A 21186-nucleotide genomic window follows, 5' to 3' on the forward strand; every position below is an offset into this window, starting at 1 on the left:
AAAATCAGTGCGCAGAAGGTCACACTCAGGTAATCTGTGGCCAGAAAAGTAAACGTGGGTCAGTGCTAGCATTTAGTTTGCGGCGAAAGGCCTCTTAACACATTTTCGTGTGTGTATTTTGTAAGCAAATGCAGCGGCGCCGCAAGGTAAGCTTAAAGGAACAACAAGAAAAGCCAATAACTGCGGCATTTGCCCTGACCTACTGACTCCGCTGACAAAGCACAGCCTTCCGTCGTTGCGTAGCTGGCCAAGCGGTTATGTGTGGGTGTGTGTGTTAAAGCCACCACCAAAATATTTATTTTTGTACATTTTCATTTAAATTTCTTTTGAATGGTGTAGTGATCAACCGGCGTTGCCATCCAAGAGACGCTTTTTACTATGAATCTAGCTTTACCCATTGAAACGGGCCCCCAAATGTAGCTAATAAATATAGACAGATGAATGTGCCAATTTAAATAACAACAGCAACAATAGGGTTGAGAATTAAGAGGATAGAGCAAAAGGAAAGTGGTAACACACGGCGAAAAAAGTGTGAAAATCACAGCGTTCCTGAAGAGCTCTGCAAATGCTCGCGAGGCGCTGACCACAACTCGCACCTCACCGCCAGACAACCACTATTGAGCGCTGCAAGTATTTTAAATTTGTCTTTTTAAAGTGCAACACAATTTCTGCCACCGCTTCAAAGCGCAACAGCCAACTAAACAGTTGACTCGGGCGCTGCCTTTGGCTTTGCTACGAAATTATAGTGTCTATGCGCCCGCGTTTTCTTTAAGCGAAGCGAAATTTACATTTTGCAATCGTAACTTTTCAAGTATTTTAGCTTTTCGGAGCAGTTTGGCAGGAAGTTATTTAAAATGTCGCTCTCTACGGTAAAACACTAGGGTGGTGCAAAATGCGTCATAAGCTGGCTGGAGTTTGGTAGGCAGTGCATTATACTCGTAGATATTCCCAAAGTGTTCGGACAAGAGAAAGGAACTTAAAGTCTGATTGTTTTCTTTGGTAATCTCTTAATTTGCCTCAGATCTTGAGTTCCATACCCAGTAGTTTATTATTAAAACTACAAATGGGGATTTCGAACTGGTTCTGCTGTTTACTTTTCTTTAGCCTTCATCTCAGCCACTCATCAATTATCTGTTTCTCACGAAGCGAAAGTAAAAATATTTGTTTTCACAGATTTGTTGAACAACCCTAATAAGTCGAAAGACAAGAGGCGTATAATTTAAGCGCTGAAATCGCTAATTGCAATTTTACGGCCAAGTGTTGAATCATTTGCATTCGCTATCTCGAAAGTAGACGCTGAATATATCCTCCACCACTTTGAAGAGCTTTCTGTAGGAACACTTTTATTTTGAATATAATCAGATAACAGATATTGGCTTTATACAATATTAGCATATATTGGCTTCAATTAAGTGGACTGACAAAGCCAGGTGAGAAAGCAGAGACGGAAGTATAGCCAACTGGAAAGTTGAGAATCGATAATCAAACTTCAACTTATTTTTTTTATAATGAACTTTAATGAACCAACTTGTTGCCATTTTACCACTAGACACATTATCCCATCAGTGTAAAACTTTTCTGATTTCTCGACGAAAAACTGCGAGAAGTAATTTTCACAGGCTTCCCTTGAAGTCAACTTCTGGAGTTCTGCATTGACTGAAAGAAATGGTAATCCAATGGTACAAGGTCTGGGCTATATGGTGGGTGCATCAAAACTTCCCAGCCAAGCTATCCCAGTTTTTGCCGAGTCATCAAAGATATATGTGGTCTAGTGTTGTCTTGATCAGTTCTGGCCGTTCTTTTTCGAATGCTTGCTTCAATCTCATCAGTTGTTGACAGTAAAATGTGGAATCAATCATTAAACCAGGCTGGAGCAGCTCATAGTGGATGATTGCCTTCTGAATCTAAAGTTCCTTAGCGATATCATGGTTGCTTATGTGACGGTCCTGGTCAATCTTTTCCATAATTTCATCGACTTTTTTAACGTTAGGTCTACCAAAGCGACGAAAAGACTTTTTCGACTACCCAATGTTATGATTTCCAGAGCATTTTTTTACATCCCAAGTTTCTGAATTGTGCTTCGCTTTCATAATATATTGACGTTATAGATGTTGGTGAGGCCGTGTCAACCATAGCGACCAACCGTTTTTGAAGCAAACTTTTCGCCTTTATTACCCTTTCCTTACGTTACCAGCAACCCATAGCAGACTTTATGAGCCTTTGGTCATGAGCTTTTATTGCAGGTACGATATTTGTGAAGCCTCCAAAGACTTCCCAACTCAGTCTACGTTAATCTTCCAAAAAGTCACTAATTAACAGGCAACCAAGTTTCTTCGTTGCAACTCCTGAAAGCGAGCTAAGCAGTAACGGTATATGTATTGCTATGCTACGTTGGCTGGAGCAAGTTCTCCCATGACGCCATGGTAAACCAAAAATCTGCTTGCCACAGGACGTGCTCCCATTTATCATTGCGATGCAGTACACGCGTAGACGAGTAACTGTATACAAGTGCAGCAAGCGAATATAAGCTCTACATGACCAAGGCTTAACTCAAAGCCTGGCTGTCGAAATTTTCAAAATGAACTCACAAATCTGAGTGTGTGAATGGGTGAGTGCAACAACGCATAGGCGCCGCCTCGCATTAATGCCACAACGCATCGACCACCCAGTGGTGGCGCGACTCAACCTAAATAGCGTTGCTTGTACGGAACGAGGCGTGTGGTCGCGTGACGGTGTTAATTCCATGCGCGCCTTCATTCGCATATTTGTTGTTGCTTTAGTGTTTCATGGCGGCATTCCTCGTTGTCATTTATACGCGCTGACTTGTAAAATGCGCTCCGATTGAGCGTGTTGCGTCGACGCTTTGTCTTTGTTGTCCTATGGTTGCTAAGCATAAGTAGCGCCACATGCACATAAACACACTGACTTGGTAATGTGGTGGTGATGCGCGCATTGTGTCGCCTAGTGTTGGCTGTATGGCGGTCATTTGTTCAAATTCAAATTCATTACTGTAAGCATGTACATATGTGTTTGATGCGAGTCTACTGGCTGAAAAGACTGGATGGTGGAGCGCGCGTGTTCTTTGACTTGTTGACTCGCATTTGGCGACTTATTTGCGTAAATTTGAATACGACGGACTAAGCTAGTCGCCCTTTGGCAAGCCAGCACTACAAATTCGGCGGCCACCGAACTTGCTGCGCGCGCTCTCGCCCCTAAAATAAACAAAGCGCGTTGTTGGCCTGGTTGGTTGATGCGCTGCATGCATTTGCAATGCAGATGACGTCATGAATCGCACAATTAGGTTACTAATTTGAGTTGAACTCCATCAAATTAGTGGTGCTAGAAATTTAGCGAGAGCTTAAAGTGCTTCTCAGCGCGGCATTTGGGTGTAATTGCAAATATTCAAACATTCCCATTTTACATGTGTATATATAGTGGACCGATAATAGTCATTGGCATTTATTGCTAATTGATAAACAAAGTTCTGCACACAAATATTTTTATCGTGAAAACAAAATCAAAATTATAGAGAATGTTTAATTTGACTGAAAATAAATATATCTATTTCGTTTTTTCGAAACCAGAAATCTTCACAGTAAGACGATGATATTACTCTCTTTTTACCGCACCCATACATTGAGAAATAAAGTAACCCATGTTTTTGTTACCGCTCTTTGTATCCTTTCCTTTTTGTCGGCATCCGTCTCATTAGCCAATGCATTTCACAGTTAATAATTCAGATGCTAGCATTTCATAGGACAATGTGAGAAAGAAAATATGGGCAACACACAATAGCTGCGCGAGCTTCAAGCGTATAAATGCAAACAACTTTTACTTCGGAAATCAAGGCGAAGTTGTGATGACCGCATTCTGATAGTTGCTGCCTCAAAAGAAAATATCCTACAATTGCATATCGTTGTTGATCCATTCCGTTCCATTATCGTCATATCTGATATGAATTCAATATGCGAGTATACAATGATAAATAAAATTTTTGTCTCATATGCTCTTTTTCGAGACTTGTTTCACTGCAAAAAATGACATAATTTCACAAATTCTTTACTGAATATTTCTCTTTTTCTCAAGCAGTAGAGTGGTCTCCTTTTACATCAACTGAAACTAGTGGATGCCGTTCCCCAACAAATACTCATTATTGTTCTTGTTATTTCAAAAATCAAAATGAACAAGTACGGAAGAGTAAAGTTCGGATATAACCGAACATTTCATACTCTTGCAACTTACAAGGACTAAAGCCAGGGAAATACCTTCAGCTACATAAGGCCTGTTAGTTATATGGGTCTAGGGCGAGTTTTCAACCGATTTTATTCGTTCTAGGCATAAATATGTACCGTTATAAGAAAAATACGCTCTCTCAATTTTATTAAGATAACCCACATATTGGCCGATAAATGTGAGGCTAAGGGAGGTAATACATAGACATACTATTATCAGGTAACGATTCTCTCCAAATTTGAATTATGTATCTCATAAATTAACCGATATTTTCAACTGGTCAACTATAGATATATATTTCAAGATATGTGATATCACTTAAGGGAGGCGGCGTCATCTTGACTTCGGCTCCTACCATCTCGGGAGTAAAATTTAATGTTTCTAGCGTTATATGAAAAGTAGGGAACGATTAGTAGTTAGTAGAAATTCTTATACTATTTACTTAAGCAAACTTGGTTGCTGTGGCTCTAGTGATTTAAGAGATATGTATGTATATTCAGCCCACTTTCCCGATTACGCCCATCTATGAACGGATCCTCACTTTTTGTCCAAAAAAACATTTGTACTAAGTTTCTACAAGACATCTTAGTTCTTAATAAAGTTATCGCGTGCAAAGAAGGACAGACAGACGGAGAGACAGATAGTCACTCGGAATTCAACTCGTCACATTGCCCTGATAATTTATATACATACATATATAAATATATCCAGTTTGATTATTTTCGGGTTATACAAACAAGCGTATCATATTTAGTATTATCAGAGAGTAGTCTATACACATTTTTTACTGGGTTACCTACAATGATACGTATTACTCATCGCATAAATATTTATTTTCATACATTCTTCCACGCCAAGCTGTGCTTTTTCACAAACTTATTTGATTTCGCGGATTTGAAATTTGTCTTTGTCAGAATTTTTCTTTTTTTTAACTTTCTTTGGCGCACTGCACTTCTCTTTTACGTTCTTAGTAAATTTAATAGAGAAATTTGTTCAACGTTGACTCAATAAAACTAAATATTTCGCATAAAATCCGCTTAGGTGGTTTACTATTTTCGCTTTTCACTCGAAATAGCATTTGTTTGTTGAGTTGAGTGAGTTCTTTGAAATAATATTGCATGCAAATATAGAATTATTTCTACAAATAAAGCGCTAAATGACGCCATTTCGTTTTCTTGAAACAAAGTAATCGAAATGATATCTTTAAGTCCTTTGGTAGCTTAAGTCATACTATACCCTAGAGATTATTAAATATCGGCGCAAGTGTTAACATAAGAGCCCGTTATATCGAAGGTTTTACTCACATAAGCTCATTACAACGGCAGCTGATTCTCGAACTTAAGTGGCGTCGTAATGATTGATTTTTCGGACTTTCGGTCTAAAGTCGCAAAAAGAGTCACGTTGTTATCACGTTTCTGCTTGATCAGCTGTTTACGACATCTGCCTATATCGACAATACACATTAAATCCAATAGTTTCATTTAATAATTCCCTACCAGACTGAGTCTTTCTGAATAATAACAGCACTTAGGACACATATACATACATATCCTCAGTTCCGTCTGAAGTGGCCAACTTGTCCAACTGTCTCCACACATTAACACTTAGCATTGAGTGGAAGACAAATACTAATCAGATGTAGTGTTTAGACTTTAGACTTTTTAAAAGCACCAAACATTTCCATTGTTGAATGAACATTATTTGTCGAGAGAATACTTAGCTCAAGTGTATAGAAAGGGGCCTGATTATAGATAGAAAATATAACGAGTGTGTTGCTACCTTCCTTAATAAATACAAATATTGTTCTAAACAGTTCTAGAAACGGATCTCATGTGTCAAATATTTATATGCATTATCGCTAACACATAAAAATACAGTCATAAATATAAATATGTACAAATACCCATTTCGGGTATTGTTTATGTAAAATTTGTATTCAATTGCCTAAATACATATCTTAAGTCAATATGTTATCATAAGTAAATATGTTTGTTTGTTAATTGTTGAGTGCATGCGTATTGCATATAAATGCATACGTGCCTCATATAAATGTATTATATGTATCTCTATGCGTTGTTTATGTATTTGCTTTGTACTGCCTCAATACTGGCGAAGATAAGCCTGTTCAATATCTGCTCTGAGCAACCAGAGCTGAATACATTTTTAAATCCGAACCCTACGCGTCTTATTTTAAATAAATATATAAATATACAACCCAAAATTTCAACCTAAAATTACTTAGATCTTTTTATCGAAGTTTATTGCCGCCCCCCATGTGTATCTGTAAATTTTAATCTTAACTCCGCATAGTAATACATACATATGTATATGAACAAATAATTTCGGCAAGTTGTTGATTTGTTTATATACAAAATAAACTTGACCATCTGTGCACCATTCGATTCTTATCAATCTAAGTATTTATAACCCAGTATATACTACAACATTTAACTGCTATGTCCCGAGTTAGCATTAATGAATGGAATTATTCAATGACCGTAACAATCTCCAATAAATTTTGAAGTGCCCTTGCGCGTATGAAAAGCGACAAGGGCAAGAAACGTATTGATAACTGTAAACGAAAATCCAGATAGCTAAAATTAGTAAATACTTGCTGCCGTCTCTATTATTAATTAGCGCTGGAGTACTTACAAAACAGGTGTTTATAGTAGATCGGCGCGTCAGTTCATGTTTCAACGCGAGACCTCGAACATTACAATGAGCAAAAGTAGCTGCGGACAGATCGTCTCGATACCCACCACGGAATGGCCGGCTTTGCGCGACGTATACCGAAAAGACTGGCCAAAGAATGCGTATAGCTACTATGCGCTCGAAAATTATATACAGTGGTCATGCAAAGATCCCGAGCTGTGCCAGCGAGAAGTGTGCATTTGGAGTATTGACAGCAATTGGCGGGAGCATGGCATTTATATTTTGGAGGTAAACGATTCAATTGTTTTCTGAGTGTCCTGCAATATTCGTGCTATTTTCTTAATAAAAACAGGATAAAATTAATCATGGTCACATGATACGAACAGACATCTGTTCCACCGAGCACACAGCACTTTTTCAGCAAGCTTTACGTTGCACGAACATTACGTCGTCTTCGGAGTTTCTATTTCGTGAGAGAACATGCGCATACGTGAAGCAGCATCTCGAAGATTTTGGCTACCAAATTAACCTAAAGGCATGCAATCCAGCGAAGTTGTATCTATTGAGCAAAAGCGATTGCCGCAAACTGGAAATTAGGTAAGTTAAGCAGCTGTGTTTGTCTCGCTCGTCAATTGATTTTTTTTTAGACCACGCACCGACTTCATTATTAAACCACTCACGTTGAATGATGTTAAAGAAGTTGATGACTTTTGGCCTTATAAGTCGGCCGGGTCGCCTTACATTATAAGCAGAAATATCAAGTACAATCTCTCCATGGGTGCCTATCATCCCGAAAGCGGTGAATTGTGCGCTTGGGTAATACAGTAAGTAACACGTATCAAATTATATCAAACAAAATTATTTTTATTTTTATAATAATTTTCATCCTTTCTGTACACTTGCAGCAGCGAATTGGGCACCTTGGCGCTTTTATATGTCAAAAACAACTACAGACGCCGCGGCCTGGCCGAGGATTTAGTGGTGCGAATTTGTCGTACCTTGGCCGAGCAGGGTTATGATGCCAGCGCGCATATCGAGGATACAAATGAGGCATCGACTAGGCTTTTTACAAAGTTAGGGTTCCGGCCTATTGAATACAATTATTGGTTCATTAGAGAGGACCACGAAATTGCTTCAAAGGCAAGCGTCGCGACTGTGGCGGGCCTATATGGCCAAACTATGAAGCATGGTTGAGAATTTATATATTATAAGCACACACTAGCTTCTAGCCTATATATTTAAAATACCTTCGCACCTACTAACACCGAAATTGTAAAGAGTTTTATAAGGCGAGATCAATTAGTTAATAAGTACCCAATTATGTTCAGATATACGAGTATAATACTAGAATAATAAATATTTTCCATTGTTGAATACATTTTGGAGATAAAATATAAGCAATGCCTAAAAGTATTTATAATTTGAAATGGAGAATAGATACTACTCTATTTTTACCCCCCCGAAACCTAACGGAATCACAGAAGTGCACTTCTGCCTTTCTTTTTCTTATTTCTTATCTAAGTCTCCAGCAAGTTTTCTCCGTCTAAGCCGCTTATCCTTGCAGCAAAAAGAAATAAAACTGTTTGGCGTTGGCTTCCCATAGTGATATGCTGCAAGACAAACTCATGTGGGGGCATACATATACGGTTTCTCCGATCTTTTTGTACAACAGTATCAGCACACACACACTTGCACACATTTGTAGTCACATTAGTCTTCGTTTCCATAACTTTTCTTTGCAAAGGAAACAACTGCAATCGATTTAAATGCGATTGAAACTAAAGTAAGCAACTGAGTATGTAAGTTCATTGATGGCAACAAAGTAGTCTGTAAAAAAGAAGAACAGCAAGAGCGAAGCCTAGTTGTTAAGAGTGTTGGCAGTTTGTAGACATTTCAAGTTGCAAACAAGCTTAAAGTAAACTCAATTCTTTTGTTTTGTAGTGATTTTATTTTGAGCGCTCTTCTCAATTTCAGGCAGCTACTTGTTTGTGCTGTTCCGCTTCACTTCAGAGCTCCGCCTTTAAAAACCAATAGTCATACTCAATAGCTTCAAATCCCAGCCGCTTAAAGAGTTTCAACGATGGCGTATTTCCGTCCACTATGTGAGCTGTGGCGTCACTTCCTTGCTTAGCCAACACGTGACACAGGTGGATCACCAAATACTCAGCCAGACCCTGCCGCCGGTAATTATCTTTCACATACAAAAACCCTATAACGCCCAACTCATTTCTGATTCGGGTAAATACAAAGAAGTATGAACTATAATTACAGTTATACAAAGAGATTTAGTCAGACTTACATCAAGACCCAAGCGCACAGTTCACCAGTATCGCGGTGATAAGCGCCAAAGGAGAGGTTGTGCTTGATGTTGCGCTCTAAAACGTCGCCGGTGCCCTTCCTTTTATAGAGCCAAACGCTCTCGACTACTTCGACATCGGCTAGTGTTAAAGGCTTAATGATGTAATCCGTGCGTTCTCTAGAAATCAATGTAAAATATAATAAACATGAAATGCCATATAACTGATTTACCTAAGCTGTAGTTTGAGACTGCTTTCTTTACTCAAGTGATACAACTGCGCTGGATAGTATTTGTTTTCCAATGAATACCCTCGCTCTTGCAGAAATTGTGTAACTTTTTTGGCGGTTTTTTCCCGAAAAATAACCTCATCACAAAATACTAAGTCCAGTTGATTTAAGGCTGTTTGGAAAAGTTCCTTGCGCTCAATGGAGTAAGCGTCTACTCGAATAATATAGGCGTCACCCGTCTGATCCTGTGAAGAGTTTTGTATTTATATTTAATAAATTCCAATTGGCAAAATTTTCACATTAATTGCTCACGTACAATATGTAAATACCATGCTCTCGCCAGTTATTATCAATGCTCCAAATGCGTACTCCACGTTTGCATAGTTCAGGGTCTTTGCGTGCCAACTGTATATAGTTTTCTAGGACGTTGAAGCTGTATGCATTCTTCGGCCAGTCTTGTCTGTACACATCGCGCAAATCCGCCCACTCTGCGGCGGGTATCAAAACACTATGTTCTTTGTTGTTCAGGCTCATCGCTCTGTCGGAGATCTAATTCTGTCTGTTCAACTAACGATTTCGTCTGTTGTTATACAAGTAAGCTTCAGTTATCACTGTTATCATTTTATCTATCACTTCAATATCACGCATGACTATTATGCAATTTATTTGCTCTCATACAGAGTGATGCACTTCAGATTACATTTTCAAAACAAATTCTTACCTGTGTGTATGCACAGAGTATACGAAAGAGAAAGTTCCCTTCCCTTATCCGTTTTATGCACATTTTCTATGGCGGGTATATTCAATGTAAGATCTTTTACGAAATACGCTTGAACAATTTCATTACAAAGAACGTAGATAAACGAGAAATAGAGTTACTCGAAAGGAGATGGCCACTCTAAGGGATTCCACCAAAAAGTTTGAACACTTTTAAAAGCAATGAAAAAATTTAATCTGTAAATTGCATCGACCGGGAATCGAACCCGGGCCGTCCGCGTGGGAGGCGAACATTCTACCATTGAACCACCGATGCAGATAAAATAAATAATTCTAAAAAATTCTAAAATTTAGTTTACTTAATAAACTTTTTGAAATTTAGAAAATAGTAAGGTAAAAAAGTTGCAAGCATTTCCGTGACTCAATGGAAGCTCAGGCTCCTGGAGAATATTACTATTTCTACATTGAAATTTGATATGCCTCAAATATTACTCCACATTTTTCGCAGTGTAGCGTAGCAATTCATAATGAAATAATATTTTATATAAACGTTTTTTAAATAAAAAGTTGTTTACTGCATCGGCCGGGAATCGAACCCGGGCCGCCCGCGTGGCAGGCGAGCATTCTACCACTGAACCACCGATGCTTTTTGCAGCCCTGTGCACTTAATAATATAAATAAGTAACTCGTTAACAAGTTACCATAATATAATTTATTAATATTAATAACAATACAATACGCTTAAGCTGTTTTCTATAGTTTTCTGTTTTATTATTATTCAATAGTCTCTTGAAAGACAAAACAATATATCAAAATTTAATAAAATAATGTGAAATAATTACAAAATGAAAATATCATCCATACGTGTATGAGTATCTACGTACTATATGATATAAATATAATTTAAAAAATCATTTTGCATCGGCCGGGAATCGAACCCGGGCCGCCCGCGTGGCAGGCGAGCATTCTACCACTGAACCACCGATGCTTTTAAATCGATCGTGTCCAATTTCTGACTTATGACAACATTGCTAGTTACTACTTAGACTTAAATGTCGATCGATGCCTAAAGCTCTTAATCGCACCAAAAGATATTTAGTGAGAGCAACAGCAACTTAACAGCGTAATAACAGAGAGTAAAGCTAATGAAAAAGTTTTCTGTTATAAAATTGCAAGCAACATTGTCTCTAGTGTTTGAGAGGCTGTTAAGATTTACTAGCGACTCACTTATTTGCATTAACATGATTATTTGGGAGTGGAAAACTCTATTGGTATGTATTATATAGAAACTTAATAAATAGTTCGTAAAACTTCAGAAGGCTTTAGAAAGCTTAATCGGCTTTGTCTTTCATTCGAATGGTGGCGCAGATCTTACCATATTGAACTTAGTTGGATTGCAGGTGGAAGAGACAGAGGCAAAAACGTGAAATTGGAGATCAACATTTTGTTGGGGAATCAACGGGGGTAACTTTGCTTTGGAGACCGGAGCAGTACAAGCATCGGTGGTTCAGTGGTAGAATGCTCGCCTGCCACGCGGGCGGCCCGGGTTCGATTCCCGGCCGATGCAACCCAATTTTTTTACTACACACCACTCTTAATTAGTCCATAGAAGCAACCGGATTAAGGAAGCTAGAAATTCATGGACTTTAATACTTTGCATAAATGCGTATACTTAAGCATATATTTTAGCCAAAGCTTATCAAAATTTTACGAAGAAACAACTAGAAACTGGGTTGTTGCAAAGAACTCTTAGTTTGGAAAATTTCAGATACGTAACTTTCTAATAAAAATATCAAAAATAACCTGTGTAAAGTTATTATTTATATGTATACCCCCTTGGTATATCTCAAAACCAAATTTTCAAAACAACTTTTACTTTTGCTAGTCACGAAACATGATTATCTTTATCTTCGGTTCTTTATCTTACATCTTCGGTCAATTAACAGGCTTTAGCCTCATAGATTATTTCGTTTGGGTTTTAATTAATTCCAGAAAGATACGGGTGATCGTATTCCAGAGAGAATTTATAACTGTAAACATGAGCTTTCGGGGCCTTTTGCTGGCATTGGTGGCAGGTGATTGTCACTAGGTGGGTTACGAATTCAAAAGCAGGTTAAAACACGGTGTCCACCTTTTTGAGAACAATTTCAAGGTTTTGAATTACCAGATTTTTTCGGAAAGGCACAAACTTATAATCATAAATGACTGCGTAGACACATATGTATGTATGTAGATGCGACAGTCAGCGTTTGATTGCTCAGTATGAGCGTTTAATTAAAATTTGCTCTCTCTCTCTCTCCCTCTCTCTCCTCTGTGCCTCTCACCATCTCTCTTTAAGAATGCAGTCTCTTTTGTGTATAAAATATGAAAGTACTGGCAACTCTTAACTGGCCTTCTATAATTAGGTATCAAAGTAAAGACGTTGACTAGAAATCTTATTTGTACGGGTTTATTAAGATTACATCAAATAACATTGTAGCACTTAATAGTACATTATTTACTTAGTTCATTGTTCACTATAAAGCGTGTTTATCTTTAAGATAAGAATAACATATTTCATAATTTCTTGTAAAGCCTTCAACCAGCTTATCACTCCGATATTCACAAATGAAATCATTAGATTCCTTTTAAGAATACATTTTATTACACTTAGCAACAACGTATTTGAAAAGCTTCCTATGACATTTACTTTATTTCTGGCATAATTGACCAATACACATTATCGATTACCTTAAAACCCAGTCTTTCAAACATCGAGCGTGATGCCACATTTTGGAAGACAACAGGTGCAGTGACTTCGAGTCCTTTGGATGCAATCAATTTGGACATATAACGCACCACCAAACTTCCAAATCCCAGACGCTTATGAGACTCCATTACCTGCAGCAAACCCAAGGAACCAATCGGTAATCTGCAAGTAAATACATTCTAAATAATTAATTTCCCATACACAATACTTCAGTGGGTTACCACCTCAAACACCAGGCCACCAAGTTATCGGAACTGTCGTAGACACCCACACTGTCTGCGTAAGTTATCATTCGTTCCACAAAGAGCAAAGTGTTAGACGTGCGATGCGGCCACACGCTGTTCACCAGCTCGGCATTTTTCGGATCCAATCGCCTAAGAGTGAAACCTTCAGGCACGCTGTAATTACGTTGAGAGTATAGATACATATAAATACATTATACATATTAGCTGTGGATATATGTGTTTACTCTACTGCAAATTGAGTCGCTTTGTCTTTGTCGATATGATACCAAGCGGTGCCGTCTGCCTCAAATTCTTCTTCCTTTGCACCTCTGTCTATGAAGAATTGCTTAACAGTGGGCGTTAGACGTTCCGGGTAGCCAAATACTAGAAGTGGTTCTTTGTTCTTCAGCATTCTAAGCGCAGTCAGTAAACGCTCTTGGTTGTCACTCAGCGTATTGATGAACAAATAGGTCATAGGCTTCTTTTTCTATAATTGAATGAATTAGTGAAAGAGTATACACATATTGGTGGCCGACTTACAATAGCCACATAGGTGCCATCGCTTCGCCAATCTCCATTCAATGAGTATATGTTTATTTCGAGGTCCTCGTTCTGAGTTTTCCAGTCAATCAAACATTGTATTGTATTGTATGCAGAGGATAGCTGCTTTTGGACCAAGTAAAGGTCTCGCAAATCAATCCACTCCGCTTGTGGTATCTCAACTAAAGTGTTTTCCATGCTCTTAGCAGTACTGCCGCAGCCGTTCTGTCGCCGTGCGAACTCTTGGAAAACCCAAGCAAAACTGTTACAATAACAGATTTTGCTTTGTCATGTAGCCGTTTGTGCAAACAGTTGAAAGAGTCTTGCACTCTCGTGTTAGGCACATTGAGCTCTTTGAAGAGAATGAAATTCTCAGAGAGAGCAATTCTTTAAAAATGTTCTTATCTTATATCAACAGAGTTAACTTTATTGTGGAATATGTTCAAAAATGTACTCACAATAATAAACACTCATACATTTTTTATTTTTAAGTATTCAAGCATTTATTTCTGTTACTAGGCGCTTGAGCACTTATAGGCAAAACAATATGTTTTCAATTATAAAATCATATATTTTCGATTGATGTTTCTCCGACATTTTTGAAGCTAACTTTTTCGAGCAGGTGCTAAGTCAGGGCTATATAGTGAATTCATCACAACTTCTCAGCCAAGCTTTTCCAGTTTTTACCGAGTCATCAGAGATGTGTGTGGTCTAGCGTTGTCCTGATGGAAGACGAACCGCTTTCTGTTGATCAGTTCTGGACGTTTTTTCAATCGCTTGCTTCAATCAGTTGTTGACAGTAAAAATCAATCGTTCGACCAGGCTGGAGCAGCTCATAGTGGATTATTTCTTTCCAATCCCATCAAACACTCAGCATAATCTTTCGAGCCGTCAATCGTGGTTTTGCGACCATTTGTTGAGCTTCACCACGCTTGGACCATGATCTTTTTCGCACATTATTGTCGTATTTGATCCACTTTTCGTCTCCTGTTACCATTCGCTCCAAAAATGGTTCGATTTCATTTCTTTTCAGCAAAGAAGATGTTAATTCGGTAACCCAAACATTATCTTCTTTTTGTAGCCAGCCTTTTTCAAATGGTTCAAAATCATTTGATGATGCAACAGAGTGAGTGGACCTTAGACCCTGTGGTATCACAATCAGAAACCTAAAGTCCTAAGTGCAAACTGACACGTAACTTGCTTTCAAAGAGGTTCCCTAAATGAAAATTATGCCCCTTATAATATTCTTCGGTCTTTAATTCGTAATTTTATGCAATTTGATACATTTTGTATCTCTTAAGCGCCTACAGAGCTTAAGCACACTTCCAAACTGCAGTTGTTTGCGGCTAATGGGTTTCCCAGCAACAAATAATGACCAGACCGAGAAACAGAATTACAAATCTAAATAAGTACTAGTTGATTGCGCCGAACTTACAAACATAAATACAAAGTATATGGATAGAGTAAAGCTTAGACCGCGACTACGTCTTGTCAGTGGGAAAATAAAATAGCTGAATGCAGTGTCGTCGTTGCAACTACATTTGTGGCAACTAGTTGTGTAAAAGTCGAGAAATCAAAGAAAACAACCCAGTAAACGTCTATTGCAAAAGTGCCGTAGGCGAACGCAGAAAGAGCAACAGCTGAGGTGGAAATTGTGCAGCGAGGCTAAAGCAGCCCGACAAAGGCAGCAAGGCAAGAACGTGGCGCAAAGAAGTTGCACATGCAAATGAAAGCGAGCACATCCGCAGCTGCTGTATTGCCTTTCACTTCCGACGGAAGCCTTTGCCGGAAACGAACTGTGCGACCGGATTTCTTCACAGACATTGTTGTGATTTTCTGCGCGCTCTTTACTCATCTTGTATACATAAGAGAGCTAATTCGGTTGCTGCTTAGACATCGAAGTATGAACTCTGTGCATTTTGACAGTAATTGTGGTATTTATGTTGAATCTGGCAGACGCTTGTCAGAGTAACGTAGAATGGAATAATTAGATTTATATATATGTAGACATATATGAGTCTGCCAACTGTTTAAATGTGTTTAAATAATTGGATTTGTAATAACATATCTAAATTCGAAGGGAAACCTAATATTCGAAAATGAGCGCTAAATTTAATAGAGAAGAAGTTATAAGAATAAGTAGAACAGATAGAAATACTGATTGTACACAATAATGTGTTAATAATAATTAAATTATTGTTAAATATTACCACCTAAGAAGTTCCATTACAACCAGTGGCAACGCATACTAAACTGACGTTAAGAATATGTTTCGCATTTTTCAGCAACGCCCTTTACTGCTGCAGCACCGCGGCGTATACACAACCCACCCACCGAATTTCCTTGAACGAACTTTATCGCAGCATTAGCGTGATACTTTGAACAGCAAGGCGCCCTAAAGTGACAGCTGCTGCTCGCACTGAGCTAATACTGCATGCCACAACTGCACACATGCAGCATAGAGGCACACACGCACGTATATTTATGGGTATAATATGAGCGCTAACTGTGCGGTTGCACTCCTTTTCATGATGGCCATGACGACGCTGATTATGGCGCCGATAATGTTACTAATATTTTTATAGAAATATAAAAAAGCGTGCGTATAATGCATCCTACAAGCAAGCAGCTGGCTGCAGACGCGCATACGTGCCGCATAAGAGTGTGTGTGTGGGTGCCAAATGGGCTGCTCGCTCCACTGCGCTCGACACGACAGAAACATTTTGTTGCATCATTCGCATCGTCAACCGTTAATGGCATTGTTGACATCACCATTGTCACCTCAGTAATTTCTTAGTTGCGCCACAGTGTTTGCGCTCAGTGTTTACGCTCCTTTCGGTATTTTTGCAATTTCATGCCAGCGTGCGTTTTTACGTGCCGCCAACCCCTTTGCGTCGCGCTTCGACCATCAAGCACAGTCAATTGTTGAAAATATTGTTGATAATGTTGCAAAATAATAGTTTCGCAGAAAAAAAGCTGTAATTAGGTGAAAAACAACAAAGCGTACAATGAGAAACAGACGTCCGTTTATGGTGAATGGGTTCATGAAAATAACAAATAAAAACATCACGAACAGCGGAAGTAAGAAAGGACGCAAGTACATGCTGAAAAAAGACATTTCTTCAGTTTTTCTTTTACTGCTAATCAAGTTTTCATGGCTGTCATCCTTCTGCATAACGACAGAATAACGCATTTTACTGGTTTCTTGGTAGCCAGGAATTGTTGATGCCAGCATTGTTCTGCTGTTATTGCACTGGTTTTTATCGATGTTATCACAATTTTGTTTTTGGCGTGGAACTTTACCTTTAAAAATTTAAAATTTAAGAGGAGTGGTGCGCTCTAATTTCTAAGGCTTCAGAAAAGCGTCTACTTCAATGACTTCCTACGATTTCAAAGAAGACTTTGAATTTTTCGAAGAACTTTGTAAAATAATTTTCTTAATCTGTCTCTGCATGAAATTAATATTTTTATTTATGTTTCGGGATTTGAGAGCAAAAATAAATATTAATCATAGAAACTCGCTTTATTTTTTTTTTTTTTCAAAATATTTTGAAGTACGATGTTTACATGCCTTTAAACCAATTGTCGAAGCAATTTTGTCATTCTGATTGAGATATCTCTAAAACATGCAATTCGAACTCATCAAGCACTTTTTCTGGTATCGACAATACCCTTAGTTTTTTTTACGTCCATGTCAGGACTGTACGTAGGATTTCTCATCAAATCGATGTTTTGAGCGCTCAAAAATTCACTCGTTACAGCTTATGTCGTGGTGAAGAGTGATCGTTCTTTAGTGATTAGTTTTCCTGATTTCTTGAAAGACAATTTTAGAAAAAAAGCTTGTGAATCTCTTAGAATTTAATATTATACGTTGTTTTTGTGGTATGGTTGCGATATGTCCAGCTTTTTCAAAGAAATGCTTCGTAAGGGACCAGCTTCTTTTGGAATCGACTCATCTCTAAGCATCCATACAGTCGACTGTTGTTTACCTTCGACCTCTTACGTATAAATCCAGGATTCATCATATGTCCAGTGGCCTTGTTTCGAAGCACCGGAATTGAATTTTTCTCTGGATCTTTTGATACGAGCCTTTTTTGAGCGATTGAGAATTTGTGTGGGATTCAATGTGAACATGTATTTTTGCAGTCAGATGTTCATGTAATGAATGTACGCTGATCGGACTAATGCCTATGGTAGTCTCAACCAATACCAGCTTGTGCACATTATCAATAGTTTCCAACTGACTTTGGACGACGTTTACGTAAAACTTCTTGGACTGATCTACGACCTCGTTTGAATTCACCATACTATTAATTGACACTGATTCATTTTTTGGTCAATATGAACATTTTAAATTACTGTAAACAACACAATTGGCGCTCGTAAACAAAACGTACTGAGTATATATATACGAGTATCATCGACTGTGTAAAACTATACGATAAAGTGGTTAGATGACAGTTGGCAAAACTAATATTAGGTCCCGAAATATTAAAGGCAGCATACGAATTAGTTAGTAAGCTCTATCTGTATTAAGTTTTTATATTATTGATAGTAAAATACTGGTCTAAGCTAAAGATGTCTACGTTCGAATTTTTGTTGCTTGCAAGAAAGCACAAATAAGTTGGTTTTAGCAGTAGATTTGGCCCTTTAAAGAAAGCACCTGGCTTCACTGGTCTCTTTCAACTTAATTATTGATGATCTAAGCAAATATTGTAGCATGAAATCATACTCTTCTCATTAACTGAGTCAATTGAGTAATTTGCAAATACCATTACTTCTGCTCTCGCAAAACTCTAGAGCGTAGAGCGTTGTGTAGTAGAGAAATGCTCTCAATCTCTGCCTTATCTTCCACATGCTTGCGTTGGATATTTCCTGCACTAGGAACAGAGAATATCAAATGTGTTTAAGCACGATAGAGCTCCGAGTCACAACAGAACAATTATCCAAATACTAAGCGAATGCCAGTATTCTAGCTCGCTGAAAAGAGGTGAGTGTGTTCACAGCTCCTCATAGCATTTAACGCCAAAATGTATTGTCTGCAAAGAAAGCAAATGAAAGCTGCAAAAGCTGCTTCGTAAGCATAAAGCTTTTTATTAAGAACGTTTTGTATCTATAGTATATGTGTGTTTGTGAGTGCTGTTATAACGTCTTGAGTGAATATGTGTGCCTTCAGTCTCTTACTGCCAGCACGAGCGGAGGTTGTAGTGGCTAAACAGCGATCACATTCCGCTACTCAGTGTAGGTACGTATATGTGTGTGCGTGTTTACACTTTGACAAGAGCGAAATTTAATTTATTAGTAATTCGCGGAAAGAGAAATCGGCAAATTAGCTGGAAAATTTACGAGATTAGCGGCATATGTGAAGATTAGTAGACATCTTTTTTTTATTGAGCATATCTCAAGCAAAAATTTATATGACCTAAAGGACCTGCTGCAACCTAACTGTCTAACTGCTATTTCCAATCACTATCGACTGCAAATGCCCGCTCGCGCGGAATGCTCGCATTTCGCAAGAAACCAACGCATTGCGACAATTCCAACAATTCCACCGCGAAGCCGGCCCAGCAACACCAACGGCTGGCGGCCATTTGAATACGCCTCGACCAAATGGCTTTTCTTAATTGCTTTTCGATTTGATTTCCATGCCGCTCGGTCGTTACCGTGTTTAGGTTTCGCATTTCCCATACACTTCAATTCAAGTTTTGTAGCTTTGCGTTACACTGCCAGCCGATAGCTACAAAACGTCAGCACATCAACAAATATATATGTATATGTATGTGTATGCGAGTATGTGCACTTGAATTGACTGGCGTTCGGCAGTTTGGCGCGTAAACTAACAACCACTGCGCAACTAACTTGGACTTTCATTTGAATAGCAACAACAACAACGAGTGCTACCTCAAAAGCTGTCATCTAAAGGCTATAAAGACTAGCATCATCATCACCATCGCCAGCATCAGCACCAGCACCAACAGCCACTATGCCAGCAACAACTGCCGTCGGCTCCTCTGCCGTGTCGTCAACGGGCTATTCGCAACTCACTGCCATCAGCGAAATCAGCGAACTGCATCAATTGCGTGATTTATACCGTCGTGATTGGCCTGCCCACTGTGTGGGCTACTATTGTCTGAGCAATTTCATTGACTGGGTGGAGAAGCGCCAGCGACTGAGCTCAGTGGCGGATATGAAAAATCTGCAGATTTTCACACTGAACAACGATTGGCATGGCGATGGACTTTTTTTGGTTGTGGTGAGTAATTGAGTAGCATAACAAACAAGCACATCTACAGGGTGGTGCTAAAAGTCGAATACAAACAGACATGCACCTAAGTGCAGTAATAACGGAGAGACCGCGGTAACTTAAAATATTTGGAAGAGTTAAATTGTGTTCGCAATATTTGCAAAAAATGTTCGATAATAATCATTAAATTATATTTGAGTTTATATAAAAAAAAAATTCAGAAACTAAATCAATAAGACTGTTTTAAAATATTAAATCGTGTCTTTAAAAAAACGAGAGTGTTTAACGGTACTACAAAAGTTTCCATCCACCGCAGGACCGTTACCAGCTATTTGTGAACTCACTGCTGTCCAGCGAAGAAAGCGAGCGCTTGACCACAGCTTTAGCGCTGCTCAACTGGGCTTGGCCGGGCTTTAAAGTGAGCTCCTTCCGGGAGCGACATCGAGCGTCGCTGCTGAGTGTCGTGCGCGAGAAGCAGTTAAAAGTTGAGTACGACAGCTTAACCATTATGTACTACCAGCCCCGGCAGGAAGTGCTACAGCTGCCGTTAAGGTATGTGAAAAGGTTCTTACGTGTTGAAACTGAATGTGAGTGTATGTATGTAATTGCAGCTGCCCCGATGGCTATGTGCTGCGCCCTTTAAATGCCGCAACGGATGCCGACTTAATCGATACACTATGGCCAAATCGTCATCAGGGTTCACGCTTCCTGATTAAACGGCTGATCGAATGGAACGCGAATATGGGCGTCTACACTGCAGACAGCGGCGAGCTGGTTGCGTGGTGCCTGCGGTAGGTCTTCATTGATATCACCGTATAGAAGTTAACGCTCTAACAACTGAAAATTTTCTCCATTAGGCTTCAGGGTGGCTTTCTGGGCGCCTTGCAGGTGAAGGAAACTCACAAACGCCGCGGTTTGGGTAGCCTGGTTGCTGCGGCCACGGCGCGTCGTATAGCCGAGCAGGGCGACGATGTAATGGCGTTGGTGAACAAGGATAATCGTGCCTCGCGCGCCACGTTCGACAAGCTGGGATTCAAGGTGGTCGATAACTGTTATTGGCTGCGCACATTTCCCACAAGTGACGTCGAACACGCGTGGCCAGATGGCGAGTAGCCAGTCTTTTATTAACTGGTGGGGGTATTCCCACATATTGTACTGTATATGAATGAGCCAAAAGATATAATTAAATAAAGTTGAAAAGGAATTATTAATGACAATTATTTTATGGTATTTCAAATGATTGAGACCAAAAATCTACTAATGTTGTCCGAAAACCATAAAGACCAAAACTTTTCATATAA

General features: G+C 38.9%; 3 protein-coding genes and 4 non-coding genes across 7 annotated transcripts; 2 read left to right on the plus strand and 5 right to left on the minus strand.

The window, feature by feature from the left end:
• The first annotated feature begins 6874 nt into the window (after positions 1-6874).
• On the plus strand, positions 6875-21102 carry LOC105233387 (uncharacterized). The gene is made up of 8 exons (XM_049454581.1): positions 6875-7173; positions 7238-7482; positions 7533-7709; positions 7791-8077; positions 19578-19894; positions 20202-20437; positions 20497-20676; positions 20743-21102. The coding sequence occupies exons 1-8, from the start codon at positions 6922-6924 to the stop codon at positions 20996-20998; spliced, it is 1950 nt and encodes a 649-aa protein (XP_049310538.1). The 5' UTR covers positions 6875-6921; the 3' UTR covers positions 20999-21102.
• On the minus strand, positions 8831-9998 carry LOC105233385 (uncharacterized). Its single transcript, XM_011215461.4, has 4 exons — positions 9724-9998; positions 9415-9656; positions 9185-9361; positions 8831-9114 (listed from the first exon to the last, which is right to left on the minus strand). The coding sequence occupies exons 1-4, from the start codon at positions 9943-9945 to the stop codon at positions 8892-8894; spliced, it is 864 nt and encodes a 287-aa protein (XP_011213763.2). The 5' UTR covers positions 9946-9998; the 3' UTR covers positions 8831-8891.
• Trnag-ccc (transfer RNA glycine (anticodon CCC)) lies at positions 10374-10444 on the minus strand. The gene has a single exon. It is a non-coding gene; the product is annotated as a tRNA-Gly (tRNA).
• Positions 10704-10774, minus strand: Trnag-gcc (transfer RNA glycine (anticodon GCC)). The gene has a single exon. It is a non-coding gene; the product is annotated as a tRNA-Gly (tRNA).
• On the minus strand, positions 11046-11116 carry Trnag-gcc (transfer RNA glycine (anticodon GCC)). Its single transcript has one exon. It is a non-coding gene; the product is annotated as a tRNA-Gly (tRNA).
• On the plus strand, positions 11625-11695 carry Trnag-gcc (transfer RNA glycine (anticodon GCC)). The gene has a single exon. It is a non-coding gene; the product is annotated as a tRNA-Gly (tRNA).
• On the minus strand, positions 12556-13914 carry LOC105233386 (uncharacterized). Its single transcript, XM_011215462.4, has 4 exons — positions 13642-13914; positions 13347-13588; positions 13102-13275; positions 12556-13039 (listed from the first exon to the last, which is right to left on the minus strand). The coding sequence occupies exons 1-4, from the start codon at positions 13837-13839 to the stop codon at positions 12814-12816; spliced, it is 840 nt and encodes a 279-aa protein (XP_011213764.2). The 5' UTR covers positions 13840-13914; the 3' UTR covers positions 12556-12813.
• Positions 21103-21186: the final 84 nt, after the last annotated feature.

Source organism: Bactrocera dorsalis, chromosome 1 (assembly GCF_023373825.1).
Source record: "Bactrocera dorsalis isolate Fly_Bdor chromosome 1, ASM2337382v1, whole genome shotgun sequence".
Taxonomy (NCBI): Eukaryota; Metazoa; Arthropoda; class Insecta; order Diptera; family Tephritidae; genus Bactrocera; species Bactrocera dorsalis.